The 16405-nt window shown below is 50.9% G+C and overlaps 5 protein-coding genes across 5 annotated transcripts; 3 read left to right on the top strand and 2 right to left on the bottom strand.

The window, feature by feature from the left end:
• Positions 1-1291: 1291 nt before the first annotated feature.
• Positions 1292-2461, bottom strand: KRP23_3153 (RxLR effector protein PSR2; the record flags this gene model as incomplete). Its single annotated transcript, XM_067895827.1, has 1 exon — positions 1292-2461. The coding sequence occupies one exon, from the start codon at positions 2459-2461 to the stop codon at positions 1292-1294; it is 1170 nt and encodes a 389-aa protein (XP_067750514.1).
• Positions 2462-5849: 3388 nt separating this feature from the next.
• On the bottom strand, positions 5850-6554 carry KRP23_3152 (uncharacterized protein; the record flags this gene model as incomplete). The annotated part of the gene is made up of 1 exon (XM_067887969.1): positions 5850-6554. One exon carries the CDS (start codon positions 6552-6554, stop codon positions 5850-5852), a length of 705 nt encoding a protein of 234 aa, XP_067750513.1.
• Positions 6555-7488: 934 nt separating this feature from the next.
• KRP23_3151 (uncharacterized protein) lies at positions 7489-8298 on the top strand (the record flags this gene model as incomplete). The annotated part of the gene is made up of 2 exons (XM_067887968.1): positions 7489-7943; positions 8022-8298. 2 exons carry the CDS (start codon positions 7489-7491, stop codon positions 8296-8298), a joined length of 732 nt encoding a protein of 243 aa, XP_067750512.1.
• Positions 8299-9217: 919 nt separating this feature from the next.
• Positions 9218-9724, top strand: KRP23_3150 (uncharacterized protein; the record flags this gene model as incomplete). Its single annotated transcript, XM_067887966.1, has 1 exon — positions 9218-9724. One exon carries the CDS (start codon positions 9218-9220, stop codon positions 9722-9724), a length of 507 nt encoding a protein of 168 aa, XP_067750511.1.
• A 1607-nt stretch (positions 9725-11331) lies between these two features.
• Positions 11332-11748, top strand: KRP23_3149 (uncharacterized protein; the record flags this gene model as incomplete). Its single annotated transcript, XM_067887965.1, has 1 exon — positions 11332-11748. One exon carries the CDS (start codon positions 11332-11334, stop codon positions 11746-11748), a length of 417 nt encoding a protein of 138 aa, XP_067750510.1.
• Positions 11749-16405: the final 4657 nt, after the last annotated feature.

Raw genomic sequence — 16405 nt, 5'->3', positions numbered from 1 at the left:
AGGTATATTGGTCCACAGGGTTGACTAAACATTTGACGACCAACTTCACTTGTGAATATTGCTACCCACGCTTTAAGCATCTACACAAGCTGCTATGACTGACGCAGACACCACCGACGTGTTTCCAATTACAAGTGTCAACGATCGTGAACAGAAGTGGTTTCCTTTCGTCGATGTAAAGAATTCCTGGAGTATTGAATGGAGGTTCATACTCGGTCCAAGCCGCCCACAGAGAGACCAAAACACCTAGTTGCCCTTCGTCCGAGCACTGTACAACACAAAATGAGGTGAAATCGCACGCAAGCGGCCAGACGATTATTGATTTCCGGCACGCGAAGAGCAAGCTGGATGATGTTTTCGACCACTACACCACAAGGGAGGGACTGCTCCAGGTTCCCAGATGGGCGTGCTTCAAATATGCAGTCGAAGACTATCTGGAGAACGACCCCAAGAGCAAGTTCCATCCGAGTCGCGTACGTCACTTTATTGACGAGAACGGAGTCGAGCGCTTAGAAGACATGCACTAGAATCTTTCACGCGTGATTGATCGACCAGAAAGATGGCAGTGTAGTACCTTTCACTCATATGTGAAAATATGAGCAGTCCTCATTACTCAATCAACCGAGCTCTTCTAATCAACAATTCACTTCTTAAAAGGCGAAGTTGGCTGCAACACAGAACCAAGATTCATAAACGTGGAGATTCGGATACTAACGTGGATTGATGACATGGCAGTCAGTAAATGCGAGTTGAAGTTCATTCTCAGCAACAAAAGCTGGCGTTGCACTGAGGATGTCGACAGCTCATTGATACTCTTCATCCAGGATCTCTATGAGAAAGGAATCGGTGAAATCGCTTGCAAGTGGCCTGACGGGACGGTGATCAAGTGCAGGCACGCGATGGTAAAGCTCGGAGATCTATTTGACTTCGACACGACGAAGGATGGAATTCTCCAATCGCCAAAGTGGCAAACTTTCGAGTACGTCGTTGAAGACTACCTGACGATCCTCGACAGAAATTCCATCCAAGCCGTGTGATTAACTTCACCGAGAAGAGAGGCCTTGACAGTTTGGAAGATATGCAATAGTGGGAAACAGCGTTGCACTTGAACCAAGAGGAAGCGACTCAGCCAGCTATTTGAGATTTCAGCAATACCATTTAGTTTTTTTCTTCTTGCAATTCTTCTTTCAATCGCTCTTGTGGGATGACCATGAGTATACCAGGGCTGTAGTGAATCCACAGCTTCTGACCTACTGTTACTCCCCATCTAAGTGATTCATGTTGTCTCGTGTCAGTTGAGATGTTTCCAAGTTTTGAACTGATCATCCAAGTCGTAGATTGAATTGAGCCTACCGCGACTCCAAGTCTTCGCCTCCTTCAGCAATTTTTCTGCCACACCCCTGGTTGTCTCCACCTTCGTAGCCGCATCGAGAATTCTCAGCAAGGTGCTGCTGCTCGTACCCGTCCCCAGCAAGGTCGATATCATTTCGTCTTCAGATTTTGGATACCGCTCCTTGAGCAAATTGGCGTATCCAACCCAGGCGTTGAATGTTGGATCGACAAGAAGGTCATCCGTTACCTTCAGATGAAGCAAGTGGTATACATCTGGTACGGATTCGCTCCTAGAAAACCACAGGTAAAACTGGCTGCTCTGTAAATTCGTTGCGACCATCTCGGTGCTTGCATCTGTCTTAGCCACGACAAGCATCTTCGCAACAGACTCGTCGCCGTAATGAGCAACTAAAGTCGCAATCAAACTCTTCTGCTTTTCAGGACTCTTGAACTGGTACGAATACATCTGCAACGTCTCAAATTTTGGGTCCTTTAGAAGCGATCCCACTTCCTTGTCAAACTTCAGCAGCTTGAATACATCATCCACAGAATACCCACTCCGTAGCCAACGTTCGAATAGTTCTTTCTGCAGTGATGCGGCGATAGAAGCGGTGCCTAACGTTTTCTTAGCCTCTCCAAGCAGTTTCGCTACCGCGTCATCTCCGTAATGAGACGTTAGCATTGACAGTAACGACACCTCGTTATCGGGATTCTTCAGGTTGAACTCGGTAGTGTACTTTGTCCAGGTCTTCAACTTCGGATTCGTCAGAATGGTATCCAGTCCAGTATCAAGCTTCAAAAGTTTGAAGGCTTCGTTCGGTGACCTTCCGTTTTTCAGGTAAGTGTGGAGTTTCTTGGACGTCCCTGACTGCAGCAGATCTGTGACCGTTGAAAGGCCAACTCCGCGTTCTTCTTCATTGTTGTTACCGTCATCAGCCACATCTGCGAAATTATACGCTCTCAAAAGCCTCTTGGGCACTGTTTGAATCGGAATGCCATTGCACAAGTGAACCAAGGTTGATACGTCAGGGGTGTTCTTCTTAGAATTTGTAGCTGCTGACACAGCTGTACAATCGTCAAGTAGAATGCTCACGACCAGCAGCAGCAAACAACTACTCAAGAAACGCATGGCTGGCCGTAAGACTTGGATGTCGAGCGGTGAATTGAGTACTGATGTTAAATAGCATGGGTGCAGACAGTAATTGGGGAAAGTCCCATCTCAGACATGATCTCAAATGTACAATCTAGGATAAGAAGCGAATCCCGCGGTGTCGCACGATAGCGTTCGATGAGCCCAAACGATAAGTCACCGTTCAACACCACATTACGTTTGGGTTTGTACCCCAGACATTTGGTTTTATGGTATTCTGCAAATGGCAGATTTTGAGGGACAGCACGTGCACCATAATCACATGTTGGAAACAGCGTGGTGGTGTTGGCGATCACAATCTTGTGTTTTCTTGAATTAGTTACTTGTACTTCTCTTACGAAGTCCAGATAAGCAGGAACGTAAACTCAGTATACACTCTCGGACGATCTGGCCCTTGTCCACCCACGAGATACACTGTACACATCACAACTTCAATGCTCAGACGATTTGATGGTGTCACCGGTCTCTTTTGTATCCATTGATTCCGAACCCCTACCGATGCAGCGTGAAAAGCCAGCTTAATCGTAGTTCGTGTGGTGGTCTTGGGGGGGGGGGCATAATCCGAATGTAGTGGCTGCTTGTGCGAACAGCACCAGTATTGGCTACACGTTTAGAGTCTAAAACCACTTGCCGTGGACGGGAAGCTTTCCGCAGCTGTATCAGCGCACGTGTAGCAGGGTGTAGTTGTCGGAGGTGAAAAAAGCATATGGTGATAACTCAGCACCAAACGACTTTCCCGGTCAAATATGTTGTACTTCGGCCGGTCGTTATCGCGTAACGTATCATCGATGATACGCGCGGTTGGAGCGTGAACGAACGCTTCACTTGGATGAGAAAAGACTTCCACCGTGGTAGATGTTGATGCATGCCAGTAGCGAACCCTGGCATTTGATATTCTTCACGGCTGAATTTGTTAACTAGTAACCCGACAAGGCGTCGGAGACCAATTCTCCAAATGTCAACATTTGCTGTGGCACAAGTCAAGCGACAACCTTCCAACGCTAGTAGCGGTCGTAGGCATACATGGCCTTGAATTGGTCAAATGGTAGTAGTATCCCAGGGTCCGTAGCTGGTCGGGGAAAGCAGATGACGTTTTGTTGCAGTGATTCCGGTAAAGTGTTGGCGCAGTACGGCGTGTTGAACATGTAAATGATTCCGAGTACCTGCGTAAGCGTCCACGGGGGTAGCGCTGTTATGTTGGTACCTTGTAGATCCAACCGAATAAAATAGTTAAAAGGTGACTCCAACGTGTCCGGCAGTTCTCGCAAGGGATTGTCATTCAACTCGAGCCCATAAAACATTTGGCCAGGAGGTATGGCAGCTAATTGTGGTACGGTCTCGAGCTGGTTCCCTTTCAGTGAAATTGCAAACGCTTGCAGCGACATCAACGACGTAGGGATGGACTTTAACTCACTGTAGTCAAATGCCACGACTGCCATCGGATGTAAGCTCCAAGGCAGAGTTTCAGGGATCAGTTCGAGGTTTGTATCGCTGAATTGAACAGTGGAAAGGGATATTGGCAGCAGTAGACCCTGCGCGGCGATCGAGGATAGCTGTGACCGGGCCACAATGAGTGTTGAAAGTCTGGGGTTGGAGGTCATACTCTCTGTGCCGCCCCACGACACGACAGAAGAATTGTAGACGTGCAAAATCATGAGGTTGCTGAATTGTGGGAATAGTAGTGGCATGACCAGTTCCGGGCAGTGCGCAAGTGTTAGCCCTGCCAATACCGACGTGTCGATCCGCTGGAAAATGCCGTCATCTGCCGCATTCGTGCCGTACTTGTTGCAGTTCACAACCAGACTTGAGCAGGATACTCGACTCATAAGCCATGGTCGCGTGGATGCACGACACCCATAAACGGTATTTGACTGAGAAATAACCTTTGCGTGGAGGTGAAGAGCGAGAATTCCGACCCCCCACAGAAAAAAAATCCCCTTCAACACTCGGTGCATCCACACAAATGTTTCCTGCTCTGGTCCTTCATTTTGCGCAGTTGGTCCAGTGGGATGAGCCTTGGTGCTGCTAACTTTTATTGAAATTGTCTGCTTTGTAGTGACTGCATCCTGCGCTCGATTCACTATGCCGCTTATGCTCACAAGCGTCAAGTAAATTGCGAAATGTGGAATCAACTTCGCCACGAAATCTGCAAAGCTCGACACAAGAGCAAGCCGCGCTTCCAGTACAAATATCGCCATGAAGACGGGGTCGTAAAACGACACTGACGGCCCAAATCTGTGGTTCGGTATGTCAAACACTTTTGCGTAAGATGCAAATAGGACGCTGGGAACGACGATGACCATCGCGATGCAGATAAAGGCATCGGCAAACAGCGCTACCACCCTCTCGTGCGCCGGTTGGTGTCGTAAAAAATGCTGCACGACCAGAGTTGACCAGCAGTTTGCCACCAGCATCGCAACCAAAATGTCATTGAGCCACACACGAGGCAGCAAGTGGCTGGACCTGTACGCTTGGTACGTCTGAGTAGACAGCTCAATCACTTCTCGAAAAAGGAAAATTGTAAGGAAATGCTGGCTTTCAACGCCAAACAACCCGCTTCGAGAAAATATGGCCTTCCATCCGAATCTCACAGATTGAAGCATCAATTCGTAGCGCTGTCGATTGGGTTGCGTCAGTCGAGCAGCGACATTTGATCTTTCCAGTAGGACCCTGGCGCTGTTCGAGAAGAGCGGCCCGCTAGACCTCCTACTCTGTGGGGATTTGGTTTTGATGCGCCGGAAAACTAGTCGTCGTTCTTGAATGGATCGATAGAGTAGCTGCAGCACTCGAAGAGCGTGAATAGCTCCCACCAACGCGAATATGGCAGCGTACAGAGTGTAGTTCTCGTTACCACGCGTTGGTGACCAGAGCTGAACGTAGTACGCCATGATCGGGTTTGTGAGGTAGCTGTACGTGACTGCAGACCCTGCCAGGAAGGCAGCGCAGAGCACATGGGCACCCACGACAGCGATCCAAATCACTCGAAACAGTCGCGGAGGAAGCACCACTGCTGGAACAGTTTCCTGCTGGTTGAGAAGACCTGAAAGAAATTGTCGGGAGTTCGTGAGAATCTGTTGGGAAACCGATCGGGACGCGCTTCTTCCTGCCGGACGACCGAGCGTAGCGTCTGCACTTGGTACGATGGGCAAGGGTCTGCTCCAACACGCTCGAGACATGGCTTCCCGTCTTGAGATAAAGTTCGAGTAGAGAATAAAATGGCGAGAAGAGCACACGTCTCGATATAGAAATCAATCCCGAAGCTAAAGTGGGAAAAAGACGAGCGACATGTTTTTCAATTTTGACTTCCTACTCGAGCAACAAACTTAAAATTAACTTTGAACAGAAAAATACACAACAAACGAAAGTTTCAGCTACTGCCGGTGTAGTGACGGTATGCGTACCGATCCAGCAGCGAGTCTGCCGATGGAAGAAGACGTCGTTCAGCCTCGCACGTTTTGATGAGTGGCGCCATCCGAGCAGAAGGGAACGTGGGTGCCGAATTGTCGAATGCTGCAGCGTAGGCCGGACTCTTGTAGTCAACGGGGCGGTGAAGCATCGGTCGCAGGGGTGTCTTGTCACGAATCGACTGCAATTTGTGCCACTGCAGTACTAGTGCCAGTGGTGGGAGCTGAGGCTCCAGTCCCGACTTCAGAGGCAGTTTGGGGGAGCGGGGCGAAATGGGGGACGACAGCCCGCTCACCGAAGTCGGGGAGGAGGTGACGGACTTGCCTTGGTGAAGCTGCAGTAGAATCTCGGACGTTGCCACAACGGGCGACGACGGGAAGAGCTTGGGCGTCGTGGCGTGGAAAGTCTTGGAAGCTTGCAACCTGTGCATGGCGACGTCTTTTCGACGCAGTTTGGCCTTGATGCTGCGGTACCCCCACCGGTAGTTGTGTCGCCGGCAGATGCGCTTGAGCGTGATTGACGCGACTCCGAGGCGCTTGGCAGCGTCATCTTGGCGGTAGCACGAGTAGGCGATGAGGGTTTGAAGCGGGAAGTCGAATTTGCGGCGGCTTTTGCGTTGCGCCGGAGTCCGAGCCGTCTTGGCTTTGATCGCAAAGACTTGAGTCATCGTGGTGCAGTCAGTCGATGCAGTTGATCCGCTGCGTCGGAGGTGAATTGAGAAGTGGCAAAAGAGAGATGGAGAGCTGTAGACTCGGTAGAAGCCGATGCCGACTTATGTGTGACTCGGTCTTGGCAGGGGGGGCAAGCCGTTTGTAGCGATACTGGTACCAACCCGCTCTGGCTCAAGGGCTCATGTCAACGCTGACACGCCGACATCCAGACCCGGTCGCCGCGAAATTGTGGATGTTGGCGGCATTCGACGCTGTGCAGTGAGCCACTTGGCCGCGTTCTTCGGGTCCGGATGCAAGCAACTCGCTGCGGCGTTTAAGGCCGTCGGGCAGAGCGCCCACGAACGCTGCGGAGGAGAGTTGACCCGCGGTGCATTGCTGCCCGTACAGTCCGACAACGGGGTCAACTCTTTGGCACCCCTTCACCTGGGCAGCATAGAGATCGAGCCATTAGCCAGCAGGAATCTCAGAGCGAGTTAGGTGGCGTGGGACCTGCGTCTCCATCTCGATCATCTTTTCCACGGCGGACCTGCAATGGATTGGCGCCAAATCTGCGGTGGGCGTGTCGAATCGTCGAACACGAGCGTGAATCCCGTAAAGGACGCGAGCAGAGCCCATCGACCGCATCCAGCGGCGCCTTAGGGATACGACGTGGGACCGAGTCGCTGTTGCGTTCGAATTTCGTTGGTGTCGACGAAAGATGACCACGCGTTAAACGCCTGATGTGGAGGCTCGGCTCTGCATGGCGAGGACGACGGGAGCATCACTGCAGCAGCATAAGAAGCAACTCGAAAATAGGCGCCTCCGGTTCTCGGCCTGTAAAAATACACAAGAATTTATAGTCACGACAGCCGCAGTCCGAGCCTTGAGCTCAGGGCATTCGCGGTCCTTCGAATCAGCGCAAGACAGAGAAGAAACAAGACTCAGGCGGCCATGTCCCTCACGCGACGCAATGTGGGCCAAGCGTCCGAGCCCGCCCGGGAGCGCCGGGGCTCGACGATCTGGGAGGACGAGGCCGACGAATACTGGAAGAAGATGGAGCCGGCCAGGCGCTGTCGCCGAATCACCAACTATCTCGGCGGCCTTGTGGTGGCTCTGCTGCTGGGCGGAGGAATCTTCGTCGGAGCTCGCACTGCACTCGACGGCGAGACCATTGCAGCTTTGAGAGCCAAGTTCACCCTGCTCCTCGTGGAAGTCACTACAGAAAACGTCACCAATGCGACACTGGTTGAAGCGGCAGCGCTGGAACCTGCCGTCAACACCGAGGCCGCGACCATGACCCGACCCGACCCAATAGAACCAGACCAGGAGCAACTACGCGGCCGCTGCCGCGTGCGCGGCGTGCAGTCCCGTTGGCACGAAGAAACGTGCAGGAAGCTCTGCGTGCGGTACGTGGGCGATCGCCGAGTGTCTTGCAGCCGCCACTAACGTGTTGGTTGATTTGTCTGTGATTCCTGGATATACAGAGACCCGCACAACTCGGCGTGCATGAACGGCTGCTCGTACGGGTCCCTCACGGTGACCAAGCTCGTCTGTGACAAGCTGGAGGCGGCCGAGGCCCCCTCGGCCTCGGGTTGCCCGGACGGCGTGAGCTGCATCGAGGCCTGCCGCGCCTACGACGAGGAAGCGCCCTTCCCGGACCTGCGCAACGCCTGCGTGCGCGGCTGCTCCAACGTCGTCCCGTCCGCCTGCGCGCGCTCGCTGCAGATCTACCGCGACCTGCTCAAAGGCGCGCTGCAGTGAGCAATGGCTGGCACGGGTTGGAACTACTACCTATAATACCAATATATCCATCCTGGTGAACAATAGCATCTACAATAACATCTACAATAACATCTACAATAGCATCTACAATAGCATCTACAATAGCATCTACTAGTCTCGAATTGCCAGTCAAAGACGCCTGACAGCCACGCGCTTGGGGCCATCTCACATCTGGGGCGACGGGGGATGGGCAACTTCAACCGAGCTCTCGTCGCCAAATCGCCGTTGAAAACCCACCCTCACTCGGTAGTCGCGTCGTAGCGTTGCAGTTAACCGCCACCTCAACGACTGCCGCCACCTCAATCACGTGGCCAGCAGCGACTCGGTCCGTTCGCAAGCCTGATGGATCAAATTTTACCGACGTCGGTCTCCACTGGCGGGTCTGGCGCATCAGCGGTCGCTCCGTCTTACACTCATTAACACAGGCAACCAAAGTTTTGCAGCTCTGGAGCTTGATGCCGGAGCCTTCGCGCCCATCCAAGCGGCAACGACAGTAGCGCCGCGATATCAGACGTCATCAGCGGCGGTCAGAGCCACCATTTACCTCAAAGAGGATGGATGACGCGGCGTTAGCACGTCTCGTCGCACTTAACGCGTGCATAGCTGCATTGACCCACCTCTTTGAGGGTTTCAAGTTGAAGTGGCTGGGCATCAAACTGCCTCATATAAGATGCACCTCCTCAATCACAATCTGGTGTCATCAATCTGCGGTCCAGCCATGCAATTACAACAGTAGTAGTGAGACCCCGTCGTCGCCTTCTGTCAGGGGGCACCCAAGAGAGACGCAGCGCTTGAGCAGCTCAGCTCCATCATGAAGCTTCGAGTGACTCGGTGCCACGCTTCCGACGGCTCATTCCCCAACTTCCCCACTCCAACGCAAGTTCTCCACCTCGCAACGATGACCACTGTACCACTGACCGTCAAGCTGCCACCAACCTCTTCGCCTGCTGCAGTGCCAATGGCCAAGCCTGTGAGTCGCAAACGCGCGGCCCCCACCTCCAAGAACAAGAAGCCGCGCAAAAGTCGCCTGATCTACGACTTCAAGCCCGCGTTCCTGGCCCAGTACTTCCACATGCCGCAGAGGCAGGCGGCCGAGCTCATCGGCGTCGCAGTCATCACCGTCAAGCGCAACTGCAAGCGCTACGACATCAAGTGGCCCTACCGCGCCAACAAGTACAAGTCGGGCAACAAGCTTGTTATGTCGGACAAGGGCCGCGCCTTCTCGCAGCTACCGCTGGATTGCATGAAGCAGATGCACGAGGAGGCGAGTGACAACGCGTGCGACACCGACACAGAGAGCGTCGAGGACGACGAGCAGCTGAAGAAAGACTTCTGCCGCATCCTCTTCTCCATGCGCGAGGCGCCGACCAACCCCCAACTGTTGTGGGGCAAGACGCAGCTGTAGAGTGGTGGCGTTGTAGCAGCTATGAAGGCTATGCAGAACTTGAAGCGATTATATATTTCAACAATAGTTCATCACGTTTTGGTTCTTTTTGAACTTTCACGAAGACATCATAATTGCATTGTTTGCTGCAAACAGCAACGGAATAGTAGACTGCAGTGCGTTTGGGTTCGTCAGAAACCACGAAAATATGATTCGCGTTTTGTGGCGTCCCCTTGAATTCACCAATCGCCAAAACGGGTAAGAGCTGGTGCAGGATGAACAAGAAATTTGAGGCGGGGGCTTCGCCAAAAAAATCAGCGCGTTCTCGAGATTAAAGCACGAAGCCTCAGAGGAGCTTATCCACAAGCCCCAGATTCGATAGATCCGTGGCAACAGTAGAAGTCAAGTTATAAAAATACTAGACCAGCCCAAAAGAGTCGGTAGGCTCATGGTGGCCAATATCATGCGGTTCCAATGAAATACGCTCGTGTTAAGCCACAAAAAAAGAGCCATCTCGCTGGATAGATCTCAATTATCAGCGCTGGTGCTTCGAACATGAGATCTTCTAGGGACGGGTCCAACGTGACTCCACGTTACGCGGCTTTGGCCTTCAGTTTCCAACTTACCTGCTTAGCAGCAAGTCAAAATGCCGCACTTCATCGTCGTGGACGCTCGCTTCAGTTTGAGCACCGACCGCAATTTCCCAATCTGTGGCCCCCAACCGCCCCACTGCGAGCCTTTTCTATCTTCTCGTCGTGGCAATCCTCATCGAGGCCGCAGTGGCTCCATCTCCATCTCGTCAATGACCCCACTTCCCACGTCTCCGATCAATCGGTTCGCCCAATCGATGGGTCCGCAGCGGCCAGCAACTGAGAGCGTCAGGAGACGACACACCGCCCCCGAAATGGCCAGTCGTCGTGGTGACTGCTGTGTTGCAGACCCGAGTGCTCTAGCCTACACAGCTCAGTCCAACCGGCGAAGCGTCTGGAAACGGTTCACCAAGAGTGTGGATCGGTGTGTGCTTCGAGTCGTAGGCAAGTTTTACAAGTGAAGTATTGCCGTATGTGTACAATTTCGACCATGTTGCCCAATGGTAGGCACATGCTAATATTTGAATAACTATTGAAAGAGTGTGATCGTTCTTTACCAGCAGTGCTACCGTACTTCGTAGTACATTGCTATTGATTCCCACATGCTTAGCATTACAGAAAATAAAATCTAGAATCAGTAGAAAATCGTGTCGTCTTGTGCTGTAAAATGAATCATATAGACAAAGCAGCCAAAGCACCTTGATATCCAAGTACTCGTGGTAAGAACCAGTGTAAATGTGAAGCTGCGATGCTGTACATCCACAGGTCCGATCGTTCTACATAATCCGAAAGTGCTGGCGCCAACGACCATATTTTGCGGGGCCACCCTAAGTGAGTCGGTGCATTTCCGTGACGTGGTTCTAGACCCCCAGGGCAACGAACACGGAGCTATCCGGCTGGCTAGATCTCACCTATCATGGTCTCTGGCCATGCTAACTTCATCAGTATCGACCCAAGGTGGCTCTAGGGTGCTGCTGCACTTACATCATTGTCATTCCCAAATCTGCCAGCTCCAAGTCAGCACTTCTCCAACCAACAATGCCTTATTACTTGGTGGCTGACGCACGCTTCAGCTTCAGCACTGATCCTCTGCCTTCAAAGTGCCAAGTGCGCGTGTATGATGTCTCTCTACCTCGTGCCAAATCCACCCGTGACAAACCTCGTCGAGCCCGCAGCGGGTCCATCACCGTATCGTCCCTCAACAATTATCCTTCGTCGCCAATCAATCGGTTCACCCAGTCGATGGGTCCTGAGAAAACCAAGTTCCCCAAAGAGAACGACTGGACTCGCCAGACGACCCCTGCAGTGGCTTGTGGTCGACATGGTGACTTCTACTTTACCGATTCGTGGGACGTGTCGTACTCAGCCAAGTCCAATCGACGCAGCGTCTGGCAGCGGTTCACTGAGAACGTGGACAAATGTGTGTTCCGAGTCGTGAGCAAGTTTTACAAGTAAATTGTCCGGCATATTTCGTTACTTGTGGAGTCAGTCACGTACTGGTAGCCCAGAGGAAGGCTGCGGATATTTAAATTATGCGTTCCAAGTCATTATTTCCTACGCTGCTGTCATCAATCTTCACCAGAACTGACTGATCGCCTTGAGTACGGGTCTGCGTGGACAGTAGAATACATGGTGATGATGTTGCTCTTGAACACGAATTTTGTGCTCAGTTCAAGCAGGACAACATTGAAATATAATGTCTGAAAAGTAGAGGTGACATGCGTTCTCATGCACTCCGGCATCAGACAGAAAGTTCCCCATTAAGACAACATGGCCATACCACAAGTGGTTTACTCCATCTCTTCCACGTTCTCGATTCCTGTCTCTTTGATGAACTCACTGACTCAAGTGGGGTGATATTTGATGCGAGGGTCATTTTCCAGATAACTCGACCACCTCGTACTTGAAATTTGCCCGAAAAGGTGCTTGGAGAATACGCGCGTCTGATGTGTAGTAGTCCAATACGTCACCGAGTTTGTCGATGAGAGTTCCATCCGGCCACTTGGACGCAACTTCGCCAATATTCAGCTTGTAAAGCTGCCGCACAAACTGGAGCCGGGGCCTTTCCCGTTCATTTTCTTTGCTTCGTAGACGCAACCCGAGAGTGAAGTCCCAGTGATGGTCTAGCCCACACAGAAATCGTGCCCCCAGGTGAACCACCTCTGCTTTTCGTCGTTGGCCTGTCGGATAGAGAACGTCGACGCTAGTCACATCGTGGTGCGATGTAAACTGATGTGGAGGGCGTGTGCGTTCAGGCTTAACTGCTGCAAGTCTCGTTTAGCATCTGACGTAAAAAACATTTTTGTTTACCAGTGTGCTAACTAACAATTATCAGGTTTCTCCGAAGCGATCACTTCTTCGTTTTGAATCAAACATCCCTACTCCATTGTCTCCAAGTGCACAATCCCTCTCTCCTCAATAAATCGACGAGCATGAGTCGGACGATATTTTCTCGCGGGTCGTTCTCAACGTACTCTTCAACCGCGTACCGGAATTCCACCCACTTTGGGATATGAAGCACAATATCAGCTGTCGTATAGAAGTCGAATACGTCTCCGAACTTGATTCTTGCGTGTTGATATTGGACCCTTTCCCGATAAGGACCATCCCATCGGTTGGTAATCTCGCTGATCTACATGTCGTAGAAGGAACGGATGAACTGAATGAGGGAACGATCTTTCTCGCTCGGGTTGCACGTTAGGCTGCTGCCGAGCAAAAACATCCCGGGGTTTCGACGCTTAAAGCGCTTCCAGTCGATCGGACATGCTTCCAAGTAAACCACTTTGCCAAGCCCGCTTGTGCAGTAAGAGGTACATGCGAACTGAGATTGATCCTGGCTTAGCAAACTAACACGTAGTGCTCTGAAGGAGACCGCCCTTGGGGCCTGTGTGCCCATGTACCCTTTGAGCTTCAACAAGACTACTGATTTGAACCTAAGTCATCCTTGCGCCATTAAGGCCAGGCGCGAGTGGCGCTCCCAAGAGAATTCCTGTATTTTACGGTACAAGAATTCAAAACATCAATGACTATTTTTTGCCTTGTAAATTGTATCCGCAGAGGATTGACAGGATTGTCTTGGGGGTAGTTTTTCTCCAGATGCATTCTCCAGTGTCACTGTAGATATTGTAGAATAGCTCGCTCGTGTAGATAGATCCCCGAGACCAGATTTCATCCAACGAGCAGGCAGGCTTCTTCAAAAACCTGATTGCAGAGATCAGTTCGACTTGAGTTTCGATAAATAACCATGAAAGTCACTAAATCCTTCCCAGCTTGCGATAATTTTGTAAAACTGAAGGACGAGTAAATTCTCTCTTTTTTCACGGATACCTTTTCAAACAAAGAAGTCTACGCTGGCCTTTAGTTAACGTGGTAGCGAATGACTAACTTCATCGAATAGAAAGAGTTGTTCTGCTTGCCGAGTATGCTCACTGTAGCTTCTACTATAATACTAAGAAATTGAGGCATCGTTTTTGATAGTTTATTGGTAATTTATTGAGTACTAGTAGAGCCCGTCTGCAGCAAAACATTGATCCACAATCTATCTGGATACACTCTTCTTGATGCGGCTTGCACAGCAGACAACAGGGAAGCGCTCAAATTTATGAGAGTTGATGGATGGCTACTACAACGTCGAAATTACTAAATACTCGTTTCCACAAATTTTCTTCATAGTACGTGGTATGTACCGGTAACAAAATATCAACAGCAGACTGTCCTCCCATTCCAAAGGAATATCTCTAGTTGCCCACAACACTCCGGAAAAAATGAATTGTACTTACAGGTAGTACATATAGTAAAATCTTTTCAGCACAGCTACGCCAAAATGCTGAGCTCCTCGTCGGATAGCATATTGCAGTCCGAGAAGTAACTGGCTACCTCTGTTGACGTGTTCCTGAACAATACGCACGTCTGGGTTGTTCTTGTCACTGCACAGCCGTGCCATCACGCTCCCATCAGAAGCTTCGTCTCGCCATGGCAACTAAAACGGCCACGCTTTTTCGAGATGCTCGGGGAAGTGGTCGTCGCTTATCGGTACTTCGGTGCGGCCAAAATTGTCCTGGTCGTTGAGGGCGGCACGAGCTGCGTCTGTGAGCTGATCCCACATGATCAAACCCTGGAACTGGCCCAAATCGACATACGTGTTTAGCCCAGCGCTGCCGAAGGATGGAAGATAGCGATACAGCATCGGCGTTGTGCCATTTCTAATGGACTCTGCAGGCGCATATTTGTGACCATACTTGTTCTCGGACGTCGATAGGGATAGCCCCAACACTTTGGAGGTCTCAACGTCCGGGTTGTCGATCCACACAACAACATTTGACCAGTCATGACGCCAATAGGGACATTTATCCCAGAATCCCTTGGGGAAGTACCAGGCGTACATGATGGCCCAGACGTCGTTGTACCATTCGGCACGGCCGTAGACCTGTGAGCCCAATGAAGGAAGCTTACAGCCGGAATCATCCCCGGTTCCTTTCAGCCCTCCGCTGGGCTCGCCGGCAGCGTTCACGGCGGGGTACGAGACGCACCCTTCTTGGATAAAGAGTTTCGGCTTGAATTTGACACCAGCTTTTTCGGAGATGGTAACAGGTTGCGGCTGAGGAAACGGTTGTACTTTATCGTGGTCAATGGAGTCGGCCTTGATGGAGAAGAGCGCGACAGTCACAACGATAAAGAATCGCCCGATGTTCATTGCTGGCGCTTGAAAGGTAGAGGTGAGCTTGTGACTGGCGGAGAGGATTAACAAGTGAGCCCCAGACCAGGAGACCTGTCCATTGTCGAACAGATTCTCACTGCTGTGCTCCCTGGTGTATTGCAATCATAGTGTTGTGATTGGGCAAGTGTCTACAGCTCGAAACATGTACAGTACATAATAGTACTTGGTAATGAGAGAACCTGTGCTGGCCATCAGTTACATGTAAGCGCAAGGGCTCTACGCTGATCCTGTTGCCGCTGCTCAACTGTGCTCCACTATCCACCACGCGAATCAGTCATCAGTGATGATTAATGCTGCCGAATACTAGTATTATTTTGCAGCCAAACGCTGGGAAGCTGGTGCTCTTAAAACGATGGCTGTGGCGTCTGTTACTGCTGTTCATCTGCGCTATGCACCACGCCATCAGTCATCAATGATGATCAATGCTTGGCGAAGCACCGTACATTATTTTGCACCTAAACGCCGTGAATTTGGCACGACTGTGGAACTGACGAGTAGACTTCCGCCGCGAATAGACGTTGATATTCGCCTCCGTTGAGCTAAGCCATTGAATCTGATGTAGCATCCTCATAGCTGCTATTACGGTAGAAATCGCATACGAGCGCCAGAGAGGGCTGCTGCATTGTGAGTGAAACCACGCGTACCTTTCATTTGCGTCGCCACGTACGAAGAATGTAGCCGTTTGGCCGATCTCAACTGCGGTACAGTGTGCGCCTCTTTCCGCTCCTGAACGTGACGACTTGCTTGCTGGGAAGGACTTGGGTTATCAACCACGTGAGTGCATTAGCAACATCCACGACTTTGTTGAGTCAAAAATTTACCCCCCCCCCCCCCCCCCCCCCCCCCTCTTCTATTTATTATTTATATTTGATCGCGGGAACGCGATCTACAGTCTCCACCTGAGTGTGAGACGTAAATGGAAGCGGGGGGACTCTAGGCTGCCTTTATTGGGCTCGTAGGTTTACGGTCGAGCTTCTGGGATAAAATCCGATTTTATAAATAACAAACAAGCAAATGCTTATAGATGGCAGCATTTCACTAACTGAGTAGGACTGGTTGAACCTACCAGTAGCGGAGCCTAGAGAAACGACATGGATTGTATGGGTCGTCGAGGAGGAGTCTAAACGGATGCAGGTTGACGTGATACTTAGAACTTAAAAACATGCAGTGCTGGGCAATGATGAGCACCTGTGCTGACCATCCATTGCTGTACATGTATTATTATTATTATAATAATACATTTAGTGGCGCAGGGTTCGACGTTGCCGCTGCACTATCCACCACACGAATAAGCCATCAGTGATGATTAATGCCTGACGAATTACTATATTGAAGTCATCAGTGATGATTAATGCCAGACGAATTACTATATTGCAGCTCGAGGCGTAGCTGGTT

Source organism: Phytophthora ramorum, assembly GCF_020800215.1.
Source record: "Phytophthora ramorum isolate Pr-102 chromosome Unknown Phyram_PR-102_s0002, whole genome shotgun sequence".
Taxonomy (NCBI): Eukaryota; Oomycota; class Peronosporomycetes; order Peronosporales; family Peronosporaceae; genus Phytophthora; species Phytophthora ramorum.
Note: the sequence above shows the minus strand (reverse complement) of the source record. Positions and strands in the feature narration are given on the sequence as shown.